General features: G+C 42.5%; 2 protein-coding genes across 8 annotated transcripts in view; one reads left to right on the top strand and one right to left on the bottom strand.

Annotated features, from left to right (window-relative positions):
* Positions 1–394: 394 nt before the first annotated feature.
* On the top strand, positions 395–8,106 carry prr33 (proline rich 33). Of its 6 annotated transcripts, none has more exons than XM_048972194.1 (4): positions 395–509; positions 852–897; positions 4,653–5,757; positions 5,938–8,106. In XM_048972194.1, the coding sequence occupies exons 3-4, from the start codon at positions 4,668–4,670 to the stop codon at positions 7,995–7,997; spliced, it is 3,150 nt and encodes a 1,049-aa protein (XP_048828151.1). In that variant the 5' UTR covers positions 395–509; positions 852–897; positions 4,653–4,667; the 3' UTR covers positions 7,998–8,106. The 6 variants fall into 6 exon arrangements, with proteins under 6 accessions (XP_048828151.1, XP_048828153.1, XP_048828152.1 ...); XM_048972196.1 differs by having other exon boundaries at positions 396–509; positions 4,653–5,538; positions 5,809–8,106; XM_048972195.1 differs by having other exon boundaries at positions 396–509; positions 4,653–5,628; positions 5,809–8,106.
* lsp1a (lymphocyte specific protein 1 a) overlaps positions 2,508–20,068 on the bottom strand; it is a 34,903-nt gene continuing 17,342 nt past the window's right edge. The window contains exons 7-14 of one of the 2 annotated variants that reach the window (XM_048972197.1): positions 19,558–19,599; positions 18,896–18,939; positions 16,331–16,412; positions 15,476–15,616; positions 13,455–13,553; positions 12,221–12,313; positions 11,707–11,812; positions 2,508–3,937 (exon numbers count right to left, since the gene is read on the bottom strand). In XM_048972197.1, coding sequence (XP_048828154.1) covers positions 3,912–3,937; positions 11,707–11,812; positions 12,221–12,313; positions 13,455–13,553; positions 15,476–15,616; positions 16,331–16,412; positions 18,896–18,939; positions 19,558–19,599 — 633 coding nt within the window. In that variant the 3' untranslated portion in view covers positions 2,508–3,911. The remainder of the gene's footprint in view (positions 3,938–11,706; positions 11,813–12,220; positions 12,314–13,454; positions 13,554–15,475; positions 15,617–16,330; positions 16,413–18,895; positions 18,940–19,557; positions 19,600–20,068) is intronic. The other variant, XM_048972198.1, reaches the window with a different exon arrangement.

The raw sequence follows: 20,068 nt of genomic DNA, 5'->3' as shown, positions 1-20,068 counted from the left end.
AGTCAAGTACACGTAATTTTGACTTGAATGTGTGTAAGGTGTGCAACTGTTTAATATGGGTTGCTTTTGTAGCTTATTAAATCCCAGTACAATGTACAACAACGTTACTAGATCAGTAACAGCAGACACACCCACTTTAATGGTCTGCAGAGATGGACAGGGCTCCGTTTCAGTCTAGATCTAGTAAACTGTAAATAAGAAACAGCCACATAGCTACCTGCAGGGGGCGCTATATAGATGTATAAATCAATACCTTGAAAGCTGCATGACAACGGTAGGGGGGGGGGGGGCATCTAAGGTGCTCTGTTCGCCTCATACCTAGTAGACGGTCCCCTAGCGGAACATGTCCAGAGTGTGGGGGTTCCTGTTTTATTTTTAGAGTGGCATGGAGGGCAAGCCGTCCATGTGAGGAAGGGCACAGCTGGGGACAAGATGAGTCTCCCCTTCTGACACTCCAGGCTGGGACTTGCAGGCGGCAGCCAGTAGCCCCCCAACCGGCACTCACACAGGTAAACGGCACTCGAATCCGCATTTTCCGCTCTCGCCGGCTTGCAGCGACGCGTTGACAGTGTTCCGGCGGTCCCTGATGTGGGCTTTAACCCCCCCACCGGGGCTAAAACGTTTGACCATTCAGGGTGCAAAAGACTGACAGGTCAAACTGAACCAACATTGAAGTCAAAATGTAACACGGCTGGATTGATTATCTGAACTTTGAAAGTTTGACATTAGACAGTAATCATCTTAATTGTTAAAAAAACACCCTGCAAAACATTTTAAGGTTTTTACTTGCTTTATCCCCCTCAGAATTACACTTGCAGATAGTTTTTCTGTTTTTTTCCCCAATTTGAAAGGTTTTTAGTCCAGTGTGAGTTTGTCGTCTGCAATAAACACCTCCTGGTAAGTTACTTGAAACCACTTATTTATTAATTATTATTATTATTATTATTATTATTTTATTCAGCTCTGCTAATCCTATTGGACTGTTGCACGAGCCCTACGGGTCTGCAACCGGAGTAATTGTTTTTGTCTAATGGCGATGCGTCCGAAGCCATTGTGCAGAGTGTTGGCGCTGGCTGTCTATGATTACCCTCTCCTCTTTTGAAATCGCGTCCCTGGCGTCCCAAATGTTTAACCCACCAGCGCCTTAAAAGGAGGGGGCTCACGTTTCAGGCGGTGGGTCTGGTGTCGGCTGCTGCTGGCTGCCTTCCGGCTGGGCCTCCACTCGAGAGGGTGGAGGAAAGGTGGCAATTAGCGGGATGCCGGATGAATGAAGGGGGACAGGAGGTCAGACGTTTCCTGGATGCGCTTGAGAGAGAGAGCACTTAGCTTTGGGTGTCAATACCAGCTCGTCATTTTACATTTTGAGCCTATGGGGTAAAATTGTGATATTCAAGATTATTTATTTGTATTCTTGCATAGCCGTCAGCATCAATGGACAGTGATTGTTTACAAAATGGCTGGACTTCATAGATATTTTTTTCATTGTTAATTTGGACATGGGACCACTTTCATCCTTAACACTGACGTGGCACAGTGAGCTGCCAGACAGTGACTTTTCTTCCTAGTGAAATGCTGCAGTGATTCAGAGGTTGCAGTGGAATTGATGTAATTATACAGTAATTATACCTCAAAGGCCTGTGGTTCTGCCATCAAATAGGGCATGTATCCTTTGCAGCTACCTAGGCTATGCTGTGCATGAGAATATTTATTATTGCGGACTGTCAGGAAGTCGCAGCTAAGTAAATACCAGACACTCATATGTAAAAAATTCATTCTAAAATACGAATGTATAAATTCTGAAATTAAAGCAACACTTGGCGCTCTATAGCTTTTGCTAATCATTATTTTGTTACACTTTAAATGCAATGGGTAATTAATTTGAAGGATATTATATACAAATAAATTTCATTTATTTATCTGTCTTGAACTGATTAATTGTTACTATCACCACAAATATATACTTGACTGGTTTTATTTTCAACTCTTTCAAATGTTCAATTAAAAGGCTCCATGCAATGTCACCTGGATGCTCTATTATGATACTTATTGTATTTTATCACCCAAAAATATGTCTGTAGTGAGACCTTGTCAGCAGAAAAAATATAATAAATGTGACAAAATACATATCACAATAGGACAATGCATTTAAGGGCTGGGAGCTTTACAAGGGGACAAGGGGCCAATGTTATGGCCTTGCTGCTCTCTGTCAAGCAGCTGATTGGCTTGTTTTGTCCACTGTGGCCAAAAGTAGGCGAAGGAACATCCAGTCATCTGCTCCAAGACAGCCACAGCGTGCCTAGGGGTGTAAAACTTAATCACCCTCCTCGTTTTCCACCCTGGTGCTAAAGTTTGCTCTTGGGCAGATCATAATAGCAGCTGATGGAAAAATGCCGGCTTCAGAGGAAAGGTGCCAAAGCATTAATAAAGAAGCCTTAAGCAGAGGTTTTTTGAATACTGACTGCACCAGGCAGATAGCCGATGGAACAAGAATGGAATTCAAATGCGAGTTTGGTGTATCTAAGATGTTTTATTTTGGGAACAGGAGAGTACAAATTGAACAGCTGGTGTCAAAAGATGTGTAGTAATTATGATAAAAGTTGGTGACCATCAGAGGAAGTTATTATCAAGAAAGAAACAGATGTGAATGGACTTTATCAAGTCGGTCTACCAAAATGAACACACAATAAATGACAGTATGAAAAAAAGTAACAGAATACAAACAGAGCAAGACTGATATTCAGTAAAGAGTCAGTACATCTCTGGACAAATATGGAGCCATTCCCAAAGCATTGCAAAATGAAATTCAACTATATGTATAAATTCAACATAACATTCAGTATATAAACGGCTTACAAATGTTTTAGATTACGGTAAAATCCAGTGTGGAGCTTTGAGCAGAAGTGGCATCATGATATAAACGCTAAATGGGATCTACAGCTGATACCTATGGTCTCTGGGAAAATGAGGCGTCACTTAATACATACTTAATTACTCTGGCTGCAGTCTGCGAGGCCAGAGTGGGTCTCTGTTCGGCACACACATCCATTAACCCCGCACACTGAAAACAGAGATTACGCTCCTATGCATGTGACCGCTTGCTCGGTGTGGACCGCTGCAGCCCAGAGGAAGCTGCCCCCTGCACAGCCCCAGTATAACCACTGAATAAGCACTCCTAGAATACTCCAGCAGCAATGGGATCAGCATTCAGGAGCTGTAAGGGGTGAATGTTGTACTGGGTAGCATATCCATTACAGTGTATAAATAGTACTGGTTCATAAGCATGGCAAAAGCAAGTGGCTGAGTTACAGGCTCTTTCACGAGGCTTTTCCTGTGCCAAATGCAGGCAGTGATGGGGTCCGGCTGACATCTGTATGTCAGTGATATGTTGACCAAGTATATAAATGAAACAATATGAAACTCCAGCCAACACTTTTGTCACTAGATATACTCCCTGCTTCAAAGTTAACGTCCATCTGATGTTCACTGATTATTTCAGTTTGCAAAAATCAAACGTAAATTGAAAGGAGGCACCATAAGTCATTCCTGTATAAATCCATTTGGCCCGACACATATAAATTTCCAAAAAAAAAAAATACCAGCGGATTGATTTGCACAGTAATTATACATTCATACGTATATATACACAAAACCTCCTAAACGTGTTCACTAAACATATATTCCAATTGAAAACAATGTAATGGAGATCTGATTCTGTGGGAATGAAAGGTTTCATTTTTAACGCAAGCTTCAGCAGAAACACAGAGCACAGAAACACGAAACGTTACTGCCGCTGGAATCTTCCAGAGGTGGTCGAACGATGCCCGCTAACAGCATCAGCGGTACAGAGTCCAAATCAGTAAACAACATAAGTTAAGTCGTCGTCTGGTCAGAACTGCACACTTGTCCCCGCTTCAGAACTCCCCCTGGCAGAGCACACCTGTAACACCAAACCACATGCTGTCAGTCACTGCGTCATATGAAACAGGCTGATGTTTTAAACATGCAGAATACAGAATCAAATGTTCATTCGATTATGCAAAAATACAAAGCGTTCTTTTATGAGTTGCTCTTTGAATTCCTGGCAGCACATAACTGACTGCAAATATATGCCTAGAATGTAGCGTAGATTAGCGAGAAAAGGACATAGGGTACCCGATTCTAGGTAGGTTTTACTGGGGAATGTCAGGTAATGGTATATTATTGCAGTATTCATTCTTATTAGCAGAAGAGGATTGATTAAGTACAGAAAGTAAAAATCCAGACCAAGATTTTGTTTCGACCACAACTACTCTGTGACTCTGACTCCTTATACTCAACAGGTTGGTTGAAACAAAATCTTGGTCTGGATTTTTACTTTCTGGACCTGAACTGTCCACCTCTGCTTAGAAGGTTTCAACATTAATGTTGTTAATTTTTAACAAATCTCTTTTTGACAAACAAACTGTTTTGAAATCATTTTATAAGTTCTGATGTAAACATGGGTCTCTCACTTGTAATTTTTGTGACTCATTGATGTGGATTTAAGTATTAACATAAAAGAGTAAGTAAGTAAATAGCAGTAAAAGAATGAGAAATGTCATGCGTTAAACGAAGTTCACATTTTTCAATAAAAATAATCTAAGAATTATGCTCCCTTTCTTCTGATGCTTCAGGGGGAATATATTCTGATGGCTGCCAGTTATGGAAGTGCTCCTCAACCAGGCCTGCTCTCCCAGCAGTTCCCACCGCCCCTGCTCCCAAAGCCAGCAAAGGACAATATCCGGCTCCAGAAGTTACTCAAGAGAACGGCCAAGAAGAAGGCAGCTCCGCCTGCCACACAGGCGCCCGCGCCCTATCGCTCCAGCCTCTCTCCTGTGAGCGAGGCCAGCCCTGACCTTGAGAAAAGTGACCCCTCAACTCCACCCAGGACACCAGAGACCCCCATCTATGCAAGTACTGTGCAGCCCAGGTTCTTCATCAGGCCCCTCTATCAGCACACTGCGTCCCCTTACCCAGTCCACCGAAATTATGGAAAAACAGCTAGGATTTCCACGCAGACCTACACAGCTCCAGTCTGCACCAGTCCCCAGCTAGTGGCCTCACTGCATACATACACCCCAGCACAATCATCAACACCGCAAACTCCAGCTGCAGCTCAGCGTCCTGGGCAGGCAGTCGTGCCATCATTACTAATTACGACATCAGGCCCAGCTACAGTACCCTCAGCATCCCATGTTTCAAGCCAGGTAAGGACAATTCATGGAAAGCACAGTCTACAGATAATCATCACCGAGGCTCCCAAATCCAAAAAACCCATGTTTGATGTTCCCCAGATAACAATGTATACAGCTAAATCTCCATTTCATGAGAGGTCGAAGTCACCTTTCTATGACAGTTCAGGGCTGAAGCCATTTCATTATGGAACAACAACACCCAGGAGTAAAACACCTACATTTGAGGTAAAGAGAGTGGCAACGCCTACATTTGAGGTAAAGAGAGCAGTAACACCTACATCTGAAATCAGGAGAGTTACCACACCCATATCTGAAGTGAGCAGAGGTATTACAGCAACATCTGAAGTGAAGAGAGGTACGACACCTACATCTGAAATCAGGAGAGTTACCACACCCATATCTGAAGTGAGCAGAGGTATTGCAGCAACATCTGAAGTGAAGAGAGGTACGACACCTACATCTGAAATAAGGAGAGTTACCACACCCATATCTGAAGTGAGCAGAGGTATTACAGCAACATCTGAAGTGAAGAGAGGTACGACACCTACATCTGAAATAAGGAGAGTTACCACACCCATATCTGAAGTGAGCAGAGGTATTGCAGCAACATCTGAAGTGAAGAGAGGTACGACACCTACATCTGAAATCAGGAGAGTTACCACACCCATATCTGAAGTGAGCAGAGGTATTGCAGCAACATCTGAAGTGAAGAGAGGTACGACACCTACATCTGAAATCAGGAGAGTTACCACACCCATATCTGAAGTGAGCAGGGGTAACACACCAATATCTGGTATAAAGAGAGGTGCAACCCCTACATCTGAAATCAAGAAAATTGTTGCATCCATAGCTGAAGAGAACAAAGGTCCAACACCAACACGTGAGATTTCTGTTGCAAGACGACCCAAAACACCTTCATACCAAACCCCTCGAGCAAAAACACCTGTTTTTGAAAAACCAAGGGTCAATCCACTTTTATTTGCAACTTCCCCTGTTACAACCACATCAGGAGATGCTCACAACTCCACAGTCAGAAAGGACCCACAGACACTCAAAGTTCCAAACTCTGTTGAAACTCCAGCTGAGCCTGAAACTCTAAAACAATGTCTTTCATCTGAATCTGCAAAAACACCAGCAAAAGATGACACTCCTGCTGAAACTGAAACTTCTAAGTACACAGCTCCTTCCACTGGGTACCAAAGACCAAGAACTCCTACATATGAAGCTCCTAAGCCCACATCTCTTCCAACTGGACACCAAAGACCGAAAACTCCCACATACAAAACATCTAAGCCTGCAACACCTCATTTTGGGTATCAGAGACCCAAGACCCCAACATATGACCCGAACATATCTACAGTAGCACCTACCTTGCCTGAAGTCACAAAACCTCAGGCAGCTTCTAAAGAACCAGAAATATCAGCGGACAGTGAAGTATCAGTAACTGAAACTGAAAATTCAGTCCCAAGACCAAAAACCACTTCCAGTGAAGTGAGAATAACAGTTGAGGCAGAAGAAATTCTAACAAAGTTATCTGATGAAGAAAAATCTAAAGTTCACACATCTGGAGTAAAGAGAGTTAAAACACCTACTCGAGATACTCAAAAGGTTGTAACATCAACTATAGAACCATCAATAGCAACAATCCCTATGGAGACCCAAAGAGCAAAAACACCAACATATGAGGCTCCAAAAATAGCAACAGGTATTTCTGAAACACAGGAGATTCCTGACTGTACTTTAGTAGAAGCACCATCATCAAAACTAAAAGCATTAAATGCATCTACAAAAAAATCACTAGGAGTTAGTCCTTCTGTGTTTCATGCAAGTGAGAAAAGCACCCTGCCACACCCACTAACGAGGGTAAAAAGTCCTGTCAAGGACATAAGTAGTGCCAAAGTACTGACCGACCAAGTTGTGGCTGTGCTTAATAGCGTAAAACAAACACCACAATCAGAGGGGGCACTCATACCCAAAACACCTGCTGACAAAACGGAGGCCATTGTGATCAATTTGCCTACCTCTTCTCCCCAAATTATTGCCCCAGCTCTAAGCGAAATTAGGCCTCCTGATCAAATCGGTGATGAAGCAATGCAAACCGACTCAGCTAACAGTGAGGTTACAGCCTCAGAAATAAAAGATCTTAAAGAGGATATGACTTTAGTCATGCTGTCATCTAAAGGGAAGAGTGGAACTGGTGACAAATCACTACCAGAGGGAGAAGTTTTACTAAAAACAATGCTGAAAACAAAGGGCTTAAAATCCAAGGTCAGCGGCTGGTCCAGGCTCAAGAAACACATGATCGTTGAGCCTGAAGAACCAAAGTTTCCGGAAGCAGAGTCTGAATCCAAGAAAGATGTTGAGCAGCAGGAGAAGACAGATGGACAGAAAAAGCCCACTGAGCCTGATGCAGAATCTGACAGTCAGGGTGAGACAAAGAGCAAAGATTCCCCCAGGGCCATGAAGATGTGGGATGCTGTCCTCTTCCAGATGTTCTCCACCAAAGAAAATATCTTGCAGCAGATAGATGCCAACAAGAGTGAAGAAGAAAAAACCGTGAGGAACACACAGGAGATTCCGTCATTTGCGTATCGCTTACCGTTGCTCCTCTACAGCCCGCAATTCAACGCTAGAAAATTGAAGGAAGCTGCTTCACGGCCCACCACAAAAATATTGACAGTGTTTGAGTTGGGGCTGATAGGTCGCAAGAATCAAGATGAGGAGCCGAAAGATTTTAACAGGACCGCGAAAGGATTCAATGCTTCGAAAAACACAGAGGCCTGATCGATGGTGGGGGGGGGGGTGGCTGCTGCTTATGCATGTTAGCCTTCTCCCTTCTCCTGGTCAATCTTTGTTAAATAAATAAAAATGATACATATAAACTGATAAATAACCAATGATAATATCATCATTGCTATAATTGCATATTGTAAATCGTCACAATTTGTGATTTCTCCCCTTATATATTTATCTTATATATATAATTTTTTTAACCTAGAAGCAACCTGCTGCCAGCAGAACTATGATTAAACCAAGATTTAAAAATGCAGATTTGTTTAAAAATAATGGTCTCAACTTTTTCCACGGCTGCATTTCATGGTGCACGTCTAGATAACTGGCGTGGTCATGCAACTGTTGGGTGCGTCAGACTGCAAATCCTCGCCGGGTTGAGCTGCTCCAGCATTTTCAGCACGGCTGTGTTTCACACTAAGAAAACACATGCTGTTACATATCAAAATGTCATAATGTTCTGGAGACGCTCTCTGACGTGAGAGTGTTTCAGTGGATGAGTTAAATAAAATGGAGAAATTAAGAGGCTAGATCAACAGCCATTAAATTATATAATTTCTGTTGAACTATTGGTTTTCTGTGCACTATGAATACTTTCAAGTAGATGAAAACTGACCAGCCATAACTTCTGATATGACAGAATATGAGTTTGTGGTGCATGAAAGGATTTTTCCAATGTCTTCTGATAAACTCAAGAATTTTTCATGCCAAATAGTCGGTATGGTTTTTATTAAACCAACAAATATTGACATTTTGGTAAAACCAAAAAAAAAACAGGAACAAACGTTTTCCTGAAATTAGTTTATGCATAAATCAGACTTTTTTTTTAAATTTTGTCTCAAAAACAGTCATAGTAAATTAAATGCTTCTTTTTGTGACGGGCGTTCAGTCAAATTCAGTATTTGTGTTTTTTCCTGCTCTATACATTTTCCAATAATATGGTGCTCCTTAAATAGGAAACAACCTCAGAGTTCTGAGCCACAGCTGTAATAGTAGGTACTGCTGGGGGGGGGGGGGGGGGGGGACTATGAGCAAATTGCTTACATGTATATTAACCAGACGTATAAATTTTTTTAATTTAAGCTGCTTCAGAGTAATTGTGTCTGAATGTGGGCAGCTATGATAAGTACAGAAACAGAACGCAGGTTGGGCATGAAGAAATGTGGTGTTCAGAGGGATTAGCTTTGATGCAGAGTTGAAAACTCATTGCGTGGGGAAGGACTAGAGAGAAGGCAGACGGACATGGAGGCCAGGCGATGGAAAGAATGGAAGAATGGATCTATGTGCACGAAGACAATGTCATTGTAAGTTCCTGTATGAGTCTTTGTTTTCAGGACATCACAATATAAAATAAAGCAGTACTACAATGTCCGGTTCACAATGTCTTCAACAGGCCTCCTTTCTACAAGAGGCTCGGCCTAATGGTGAACAACGAAATGCACCATGTTCATATGGTGGGGGGGGGGTGGGCTTTCCAGATAGTATTTTTGCTATGAGGCTTCAGCTCTGAAATTTGAGGATTCCCCTTAATGTGCCGGTCACCACAGTTTAGTTTCTACAGCAACGCCCCCAACAGACATACACAAACGTGCACACACACACACACACACACACACACACACACCACCTTCTCCGTGACCATTAAAGTGACATTCAGTGTTAAGCACATATTAAATTATAGTATTCAAACATTTCGGATAAAAAATTCGAAATAAACCCTAGAAATTTCTTGGGTGTGCTAAGGGGGTGCATGGGCTGCCATAGAAGTAACTACAGCCCCCCCCAAGCCCCTCCCGGGTCCTGCCCCTGCCTGCAATGAAAGCCCAACAAATTAATTTGGACTACTTCAAATCAAAACATCAGCATGAAACACACATACAAAAAGGTGTAGAAACCACATTATCAAACGGAATATAAAGTACCACAAACTACTGTATGATAAATGAAATATCTGCAGGATCATATCTTGCAAGCGCTCTTTGTTAATATTCACTGACATTCCAAAAGCAATTTTAAAAAAGCACAATGAAATAAATGTAATTCATTTGTAGCCCCGAAATACAGAAACTTCCCCAGAAGTATAATTTAGTTTCAGCACATTTACTAACCTTATGCTTATTTGTAAAGGTTATAAATAAGTTATTTATAAATGTAAAGTTATTAACTGACTAGCTATGGTCCCTGAGAATTTCTAAAAGTAATGAATTAACAGCTGTGTCGTTAATTCCCTGTCACCCTGACCAGGATAAACAGCTAGAAGATGGATGGATGGATGGATGGATGTGTGATTCCTTGGAGCTTTTAACGAAGAGTGATGGTGCCTTTTGACCTTCCTGATGTGCTGTAGTCTTTGCACTGAGAAAGTGAGAGGATGCGGTTACACTGCGTTTCGAGCTGGACATTCACTGAGCCCCGGAGCTCAGCTTAATTTAGTAACCAGTAATTTGAAGTCATTTTACGTCCCAGCCCACTCACTACTTCAGCGACATTCTCATAACCGCGGAGGAGTTTTGCCACCTGGCAGAGTGTCATGCGCGTGAAGCCGTGGGAGCAGACAGAGAAGTGACAGCGACCGTGCACACTGAACACGCTGTGGTGACACTAGGACTCCCATATGACAGAGACTCTGCCTGCGACCGTGCACACTGAACACGCTGTGGTGACACTAGGACTCCCATATGACAGAGACTCTGCCTGCGACCGTGCACACTGAACACGCTGTGGTGACACTAGGACTCCCATATGACAGAGACTCTGCCTGCGACCGTGCACACTGAACACGCTGTGGTGACACTAGGACTCCCATACGACAGAGACTCCCGTGTGCAGAGACAGACATTTCAGGTCCAGAAAGCTAAAACCCAGTCCAAGATTTTGCTTCAACCAACCAGCTGAGTTCTCTGTGACTGTGACTCATTATGTTCAAGTGGTTGGGTGAAACGAAATCTTGGTCTGGATTTTTATTTTCTGCACCTGAAATGTCTGCCTGTGTCTCCCTGACAAAGGCAAAGCGTATAGGGAAGGCATCTCGGAGTGGGCGGCTGATCGATGGCAGGGGGCTGCTGCCTCAGAGACAGCTGAGGCAAAGGGAATAGCCCCCTGCTGGAGCTGGGCATTAGGTTACCTCAGTTATCTGCTGTATCCGTCGCCCAATCTGTTCATGGCAAACATGTTCATTCCTATCAAGCTGCATGCAATTTATAATGAACGCTTGGCCCTCTAAATTATAATCAAGATTTTCTACTATTGTTAAAGAAACATTTTGTCAACCACCTTAAAACCTTGTAAAATATAGCAGAAAAAAACATTCCTGCAATGTAGGAACACTGCCTGCGTGAAGCAAAAGTGTTAACTTTCCAAACTGGTACAAATTGTCTAATCGTCGTTAGTTATAGGTGGGTTTCCACACATAATACCCTCTGCTGCACTCAACAGAAAGGTAGGGAGAGGAAACGCTAACTAGCAGCCTTTGCCCAGGGGCCTGGTTAATTATAGGCAAAGTGAAGGGACTAGGTAACTAGAGAAAATAACTAACCATGTCAGTAATACATTACGCTGAGCATCACAGTTCTTAATACTCGGCAGATATTGAATTAAAACCCCAAAGCCTTTTATTATTTATTGTTTGTAAGGAAAATCTGGAAAATAACACCGAACATATATGTGGCAATTTTCTGGAAATTTCTAGTGTTTGACATCTTACCTGAATTTCCATTTGCGTAATCGTTCTCGATATCGTTTACAGGAACCTTCTCATATTTTCCGTGGCCTGTCACAATAAATTTGTATCGTTTTCCGGAAGGCGTTGTCTAAAATACAAGAAAACAATTACCACACGAACAACTGCATTTACAACTTGCATTTCACCAAATCATTAACGTGTGTGAACACTCTCCAGTGCGACTTTCAGGATCATTTGTGTAATTTCATATTCTCATTCGGGGGTGTAGGTGACAGCTGACGGCCAGGTTCTATGGGTTATTATTCTCCTGTAGTAATGAATAGGGTATGGAGGAGCTCTGATTCCCCCCCCCCCCCCTTGTGCCCCCCCACCTGCGCCACAGTAATGTGAAACGGCCTTCATCTCTGCCGAGTCTGGGCAGGTGATCAGTCACATGCCTTGATTCACGTGGTGGAATTAATCACAGTGTCAGCTGTCGGCTCCTCCGACTGGCTTCACAACTCGGTTTAGCCCCAATGGTGGCGACATCACTTACTTTGGCCCCAGGCCCGGGTTTTCCGCCAGAGGAGGTGTCTCCTATGGTCTCCCACATGTTCTTTTTGTGCAGCACATCTCCAGCTTTAATATCCTGAAAGATCCCGGATGGTAGCCGTGAAAACCTGGATAAGAACTTGCATGTGGAATAAGACCTGCTGAAGAATATAGTGTTGACCACTAGGTGGCAGTATTTGCTATAGGAAGTTGCATCAGACACTATCTGGCTTCTCCCCCACACAAGTGTAGAATTAACAATAAGTCCAGTGTAAATTGTTGGCTCCGACTCCAAGAGCTATAAAAGTGGGACGTGCACCCGAGGACAGACCATTCACTCCCCCCCCCCTGTATTTTTCCTTTGCCTCTTTTTTTTTTCTTTAGGAACATAACATGCTTTGAGGAGAAACCTTCTTTTCCATTCTACCCACAGACACCCACTCAATATTAGACATCACTGTAAAACCACGAGAAGTGGAAACCATCTGTCTCACCACACAACAGCAAGAGAAATACACCTGGAAATAGCTTACAGACACGTGTTAAAGAGGAGGAAGCACCGGGGGGGAGCACAGAACCTTGCATGGGTACGCACGCTACACGCTACGCGCTACACGCTACACGTGTGCTATCTGCGGCAAACCATGGAAACCTGGGATTTCCTATGATTTCCAGCAGAGTAATAAACTCCCAAGGTGTCAGAAAGATAAGCATGAAGAGCTCTGCACATCAGAAACGTAAGGAGGGGGAGAAGGACAGCGGGTTACCATTACCTTAGGAGGAAGAGGTTAAGGAGAGTAGCAGATATGACGACAGCTGAAATAAGCAGACTGAGGAAGGAGAAGATGCAGAACAGGGAGAACATAAGGGATACGCTCAACACATCCGAGATGAAGAAACCTTATTATCTAACAACATTGAAGGCTTCCAATTCCATCTTCTTAGTGTCCATCAGATTTCCTTCAGGCCTACACACCTGTGTAATCTGTATTTCATTTATACATGCAAATGTAAAGGTTGGTTTGTGTGATAAACATGTAATCAAACATATAAATGCTATACATTTTTTCTATTTCTTTTACGTTTTAATCATGTTCATGTAACAAAAATGAACTGAGAACTCTTAAGGAGCTATGTCTGTGTTGACTTTGTATTGCTTAGACAGAGTCGTGCGTAGAGTCGACAGTGTGTAGAATGTCAGTGGCCTTGTGAGCCTTTTGTAGCCTGCAGTGACTTACGCTTGACTTGGAAGGGGAGGTCTTATTGCTGCCATCCACGCTACCCTTCACCCATTGGGTGATCAGGTCGGCCACTCCCACCTTCAGGCCCTCAGCATCCTGACAGATGACAAGATAGATCAAGATGGACAAAACGTTTTAGTTCTCTGTTCACGTCAAGCCATCTCACCCCTACAGCCATTTGTCAGCAGCATGACTGGGGTCCTTCTGCTTGCGCCCTTAATTCTTAGCACCTTCCTTTGTTTTTTTGCTGCCAATCAGAGCACTTTGCCCAAGGAATGTGAAAAACAAACAAAAGGAAAACCTGACCCCCAACGGGATCGAATTATCTCAAGACTGATATTGCGTCAGATTTACCGTAGGGACTTACAAAGTAGAGGCGGCCACACACAGTCAGACACAGTGTTTGTGCAGCTACATATCAAACCTTACATATATAAAATGCAATATACTAATATATAAAAATCACATTCGGTACTGTGCAAAAGTCTTAGGCAGCCAAAGAAAATGACGTTAAAATTACCTTTATGTTGGTGAAAAACTATGATATTATGTCAGTGAAAGTGGGTCAGCCTATCTACTTAAAAACCTCTCCTTAAGTCACCCTAATATTTGTAGCAGCCATCTAATACTAATAGTAATACTCCCGTGTAGTTCTTGACTCGACCACTTGCACACTTTCGCTAATCAATGCCTCATTGACTTTCTAAAACAAATTCAGAGGTGGTTAGCACTGCTGCCTCACGCCTCTGGGACCAGCTGCCAAGGCTCCGTGCGTGTGGAACTTGTGTGCAATGTTATCTTTGTGTTGTCTCAATATGCTGAAAATGCACTTACTAGGGATGAGCATCTCTATCAGTGAGGCCAAAGCGATGTACCTCTCAATGCATTGTCAACAATCTAGTACATACAAAGCAACTGCAACATAATTCGAACCCTAACCCTCTTACACAATGTGATTCAACATGATACAATGCAAAAGAATATGATGCTATGCAATTGAATATGGTGCAGATGGTTTGATCTTATTTCTTTGGTTCTTCTTAAGTAGACAGCAAATCATAAATAAACAAAAAAAAATTACTCTATTAATAATTCATAACGAATAATTTGCTGATGCAAAGCTGTTAGAGAAAGTGCATCCCAAGTTCATTGTATCCAATTGCACAATTGTATCCGGAGCACAATTTTTTAACTGGGGCAATCGCATTGTGAACTTGTCAGTGATGTGAATCTTGCTGTTCCTAATGCTTACTGCTCAGATAAATAGCTTTAAACATTTCCTTCAGTTGCGTAAGTTTTGTACAGTGCCGAAAGGTCTGTTGTGGAGGCCTGATGTTCAGCCTGAAGGGGAGCAACAGAATAGCAAAAATCTTGGTAAACTTTCCATAAGTCAAAAAAAAAACCAAAACATGTTTGTGGGGATCAGTAAATGAATAAATATAGGCATGAGCTGCTCAGATGTTTCAGCCAGAACTCGCCCATGGATTATTCTCCTCTCCCCCATGAGCTGTTCTCATGCCATTCTGCTTACCTCAGGCAACCTTGTGCATGCTGGAATTAATTAGGCAATTAAATCCATTGGGGTGGAGGGGGTAGGAATGGAAGGGTATAAATAGCACTGGGGGGGGGGGGTCACAGTCCAGATAACTTGGCATACCAGCATTCCTACCCCCAGAATTAAAAAAAAAGAGAAAAACAAGCAGATACTTGGATATGCTTCCCACATGGATAGGATGGAATGCAGCGCCTTCCTAATCAATGCTGGACATTAGTCCATGTAAGGAGAGCCACAATTACATTTCTGTCTTTTACGGTGGTCGGATTTCCTCTGTTTACCAAGCTGGGACACCTGAGAACGTCACATTTTGACCTAATCGAGCTGTATAATTTGGAAAGCATTCCTCTGTGTTTCAAAAAGGCAGCTTCAGATGGCAGTGAATGGAACTGGCATACCCTACAGAAAGGCCTACGAGACTGCAGGAACGTATTGGGGTTGGAAGAACACGATCCACTCTTGCCTTCAAAGGTGCGCATTTGTTGGGGTTCTGGTTCCAGGCCTCCCCGGCTTCGAAAAGGCTTTTCTTGCAGGCTATGGGCTCCGGGGGGCTTGGGATGTCCATGAGAGCCTGTTTGGATGCCTTGGAGTCCTTGGAGGAGGTCTGTAAGGCATAGCATGAGTTACACAGGTGATTGATCCCATTATAACCTAGAACCAAAGATTACACAAATTCTTGTACTTTCTTATGGAGCCCTTTTTTTAACGTGCACTTTTGCGTTGGGTTTAGAGCATCAATAAATCAGATCAAAACAGGAGAATATTCATTTGACATCGTTTCCTTTCTAGAACTAATTCAGTTCATGGGGGGCAAAATAGAAAAAAAAAAACAATCTGGCAGAGATAATGGAACAGTGTTTATTCGCGTCCTTTGAGGATAAGGAATGGGGATTTTCAGGAAATGTCGGCAAACGTGTTCTGCGTGACCTCGCAGTCAGTTCAGTGACCTAACCTCCCTGAATCACGACGTGTGTTTGTAATTCACTAACAAGGGCGTTGTGTGGGCCGCATCACGCCCGGCCTGAGGGCAGGAAAATGACACAGCCTGCCCTGGGGGCGGAATAGTTCATCACATACACAGAAAGGCGTGACGGAAGTCTAACTTTACCTCACAGAAACACACTGTGGGACCATGACAGGGGGACGGCTGTTTGCTTTCTCATCTGGCAGAGTACGGTTCTCAAGAACAGGACAAAAGGGGACGTGTCCCAACGGATTCGGAACACAGAAAGAGGATTCGTCTTATCAATAGAACCACCGCTGTGGCATTCAAGGCCAGAGGAAGGACGGTAGAAAAAAGACGGAGCTGGAGGTTTACCTCAATGGCGTGACTGTACTGCTCCAGTCTGTCATCAATTTTGGTGATGAGCACTGGGGGTTGGGTCTTCTTGACGCTGTTACTGTTTTCAAAACAAAGCCAACACCAAAAAAACATGTGAACCAATCACAAGCCCCCAAACAGAAACAACTGCCCCTAGCCCCCAGACCTAGTGGGGGGGCCACTACGGAATCCTCTCCTTGAGAATCCCCTGGGGATTTTTCACCCCCAGGACACGAACACTTTATGTTTTTGTAACTCTCCACTAGGACAATGCAGATTCAATATCAGTTCCCTGAAGGTCGATACTATGTCTGCTTCAGACAAATGTGAAACTGAAATTTAACAGAGACAGATGAACAGACAGATGGGCAGAAAGATACTTTATTAATCCAGAAAGAAAGTGCAGATTAAAAAAGTGAATCGTGAAAAGCTGTAAGTTAGAAAACTGTTCCGAATATGTTTGAGTTACTAAGACTAAAGCAGATATACGCCAAATATGACCAGAGCTTAAAAGTGTTTGACAAAACGAAAAAAGACAAATTATAAAAACGGACAGATTTTGGTATGCAGAAGAAAATGAGAAACCATTATCTTCTGGATATGACAGCATGGCAGCTGTTCCCTGATTTCTCAGGAGACACAAACCATCTAAGATCATTTTGGAGGAGCTTCTGGGGAGCTTCTGGCAAATTGGGGCAGAAGTAGAAAAGTCTGGCTGAAAATAGTGCTGTTTGAGATGTGTGTGTGCACCCAGCCCACTGGGGTGTCGACGTGAGAGTTCATTTTCTATCTTATCTACAACGTTTATTTCACCATAGAGGTCTACGTTTCCTGGAAGATTTTTTTCCATAAGGTCATTTGGCTCATAGAAATAAAATTGCATCAGCCATACATGTGTTAGAGTCAGTCAGGAAACGTTTAAATTCTGTGGCTATAAAAAGTTTAAATGGTTAAAGAAACTCTGGATGCTGTAAATCTTATTGCTTTATTTTTTATTGTGTAAATTCACAATGGCAAATTTCAAAGAGGGTTTTAAAGGGTTCGTGTCAATTTGTTATAAATATATTTTATTATCATTCCATCCAGGGTGTAGCTCAGCCTTGTGTCCAGTGCTGCCTGGGGGAGGCTCCAGCCCCCCACCTACACCCGTGACCTTGACCAGGTTAAGGAAGATGGATGGATGGATTTTTTATGATTAAAAAATAATTGATTTGCAATGCTTTAGATACACGTTTTTGAAGGAGGTTCATTTTAATGGAACATTAACCTAGAAAATGCAATTACTTTTAGTTTCATAACAATTACTGTGGCCATCGTATAAATGAGCCTCGCGATTTACAAGTAGGTGGAGTCAAGGCTGTCTGTCCACCTGCACAATTTCCCAGCCTATATCCATGTGCTTTTTTGACGTGTCCTTAAGGTGCATTTAAACTTCCTCTGTCAACATCAACATCCACTGGAATTAAGAATCTAGAATTTGGTAATCAGTGATCATTGTTGACACACCACAGCACAACGAAATGTGTCCTCTGCATTTAACCTGAGAAGCAGGGGCTTCTGGGAACATTGACTATAGGCCTCAAAATGTGTATCTGATCCCACTGAATGGCATTAATTTATAGCTCTGAAAATTAAAGAAGCAATAATGAAAGCTAACACACCCATTAAAACACTGAGTATTTGAGGTCGACTCCATCATACCAACAAACACCAGACCGGAATCAGAGCCGGAAAAACGACTCTTAAAAGTATCTCAGCCAATTCATATTTTCAAAAAATACACAAAAACCTTGAGCACTTTTGGCAGTTAATACGGTCATGAGTCATAAATGATACTGCTGCTCCATTAAACAGGATTTGGGAACAAAAAAAAAACATTGTTACAATATGATGAATGTCGGCCACAAGTCATTTTCTTTGTGTCTCACTACAAAGACAATGACAAATGTGGATTGAAAGGTGTGTAAACTAATAAGATGATATCATGCCTTCTGTGGAACAGAGGATCAGGGAGTCTGTTATTGTCCCATCAAGTCTTAACTGGTGGAGAAGCCAGACTCTAAACTGCATCTATTTTCACATTCCTAACTTCTATAGACAGTGAGTTACTGGTACCTCTGATGATGTCATCACTCACTGATCTGGCATACGACTGATTTATGACAGACTGGATAGTTTTTATGGCTTTTCTTGTACTAATTTAGCCTTTGGGTTCTAGTTTCATATTGTCATTGCTAAGTTTGAACCTCCTTCCACTGTAAGACGGCTGACCAATTGCTTACAGACCTCAGAGACAGTATCGCTCACCAGCCACCAAAGAATACTGGGACATCTGCTTACAGTTACCTAACTCATAAATCACCTCGGACAAAAGAGACGCAGCAATAACAACGTAGAACCCTTTTCTGAGTCTATGGTCTGCTCATCCAGCCAGATGCGGTCAGGGGAGAGTCATCCCTCCTAGCTGAACACCAGAGATCTCCGGGAATTCAGGAGATACTGAAAATGGTCCGTAAAATGGGTGTAGGGAGAGGAATTGAATAATCCCGAAAAAGAACATACCTTTTCTTCAAGGAGCGATTCAGGGACTCTGTCCTCCCCGAAATCTGAAATTCAGAACGACGTTACGCTAAGTGAGTTTAGCATAATATCAAACACGGCGGTGGAAAAATAGAGAAGCAGAGAATCGCTGCTATGCTAACAATTTAGCCAATTCCGAAATTCATGCCTACAGGGATGCAAAATCCTTATCCATGCTCAGCTACTGTGTTTCCACCCTGTAGAACACTGGAGATAATTTACATGACACTGCCTATATATCATTAAGGGAAGATTGAGGACTGGAAGAGCCGAAAGGAGGATGTGGTTACAGGGCCACGTCTAACCCTTTCCTGGTCACATCTCTGAAAAAGTATGCTAAACACAAAACATTCATTTATTGCATCAAAAAAGTATGAACCCAGGATTAAAAAAATAACATAAAAAATAAAATGCTCTCCTTCCTCATGGTTCCCTGGCTTAGCAGCGATTAAACCCCTACCGGTCATTTTCCCTTAATGAAAAATTAGACTGTATTGAGGGACACAGGCTCGATGGTTCCATGGCAGGAGAAGAGGTGCAGCTATTCAGGACGCGGCCGGTCCTGCCGCCGCTTTGCACGAACATTGCCGGCCGTCCTGTTTTTTGCCAAAAAAATTCTGCCGAACAAAATTCTGCCAACTCACCGAGCAAACATGTTCTCCTGTCACCCTCTCTTCACTCTCATTCTGAAATCACAGATAAGCAGAGGGAGGAAGTCGCCAGCAACAAGAAAGCAGCCCGAAACTCAACTACATAGAACAATCCACAGTGCACTTTACTTAAGCGGAAAAGCAGACCGGGCACAATTCAGATTTTATAATGCTTATATTATTGTAATTATATAATTGTATTAAATATTATTGTCAATTAAAATAACTATTATACATTACTATTAAGGTATAGCCGTTTGCAAATGCATTTGTGCTGGTTGTAATTGTTTACATATTTATATATTTGTGTGTATGTGCATGCATGTGTTAATTTTACCAAAAAATACTAAAAAATGTTTATTCAGCAGACAAGAAATAAATAGTGAAGTCATATCTGGATAACAGACTGTTGTCCATGCTTAAGTAAAGCTATGCTACAAAACTACGGAATATAATAAAGAAAACAATGAATACAAAGATTAAAAGAATACGATATACAAGAAGT

Source organism: Brienomyrus brachyistius, chromosome 13, assembly GCF_023856365.1.
Source record: "Brienomyrus brachyistius isolate T26 chromosome 13, BBRACH_0.4, whole genome shotgun sequence".
Lineage (NCBI taxonomy): Eukaryota > Metazoa > Chordata > Actinopteri > Osteoglossiformes > Mormyridae > Brienomyrus > Brienomyrus brachyistius.
The sequence above is the reverse complement of the archived record's forward strand: the minus strand, read 5'-3'. Positions and strand labels throughout refer to the sequence as shown.

What these genes read in the sequence shown, in the direction of transcription:
- prr33 (XM_048972191.1), top strand. Translation starts at nt 4,668, where the DNA reads ATGGCTGCCAGTTATGGAAGTGCTCCTCAACCAGGCCTGCTCTCCCAG. An exon ending in CATATCTGAAGTGAGCAGAG is followed by an intron (nt 5,719 to 5,808) that starts GTATTACAGCAA and finishes AAGTGAGCAGAG; the next exon opens with GTATTGCAGCAACATCTGAA.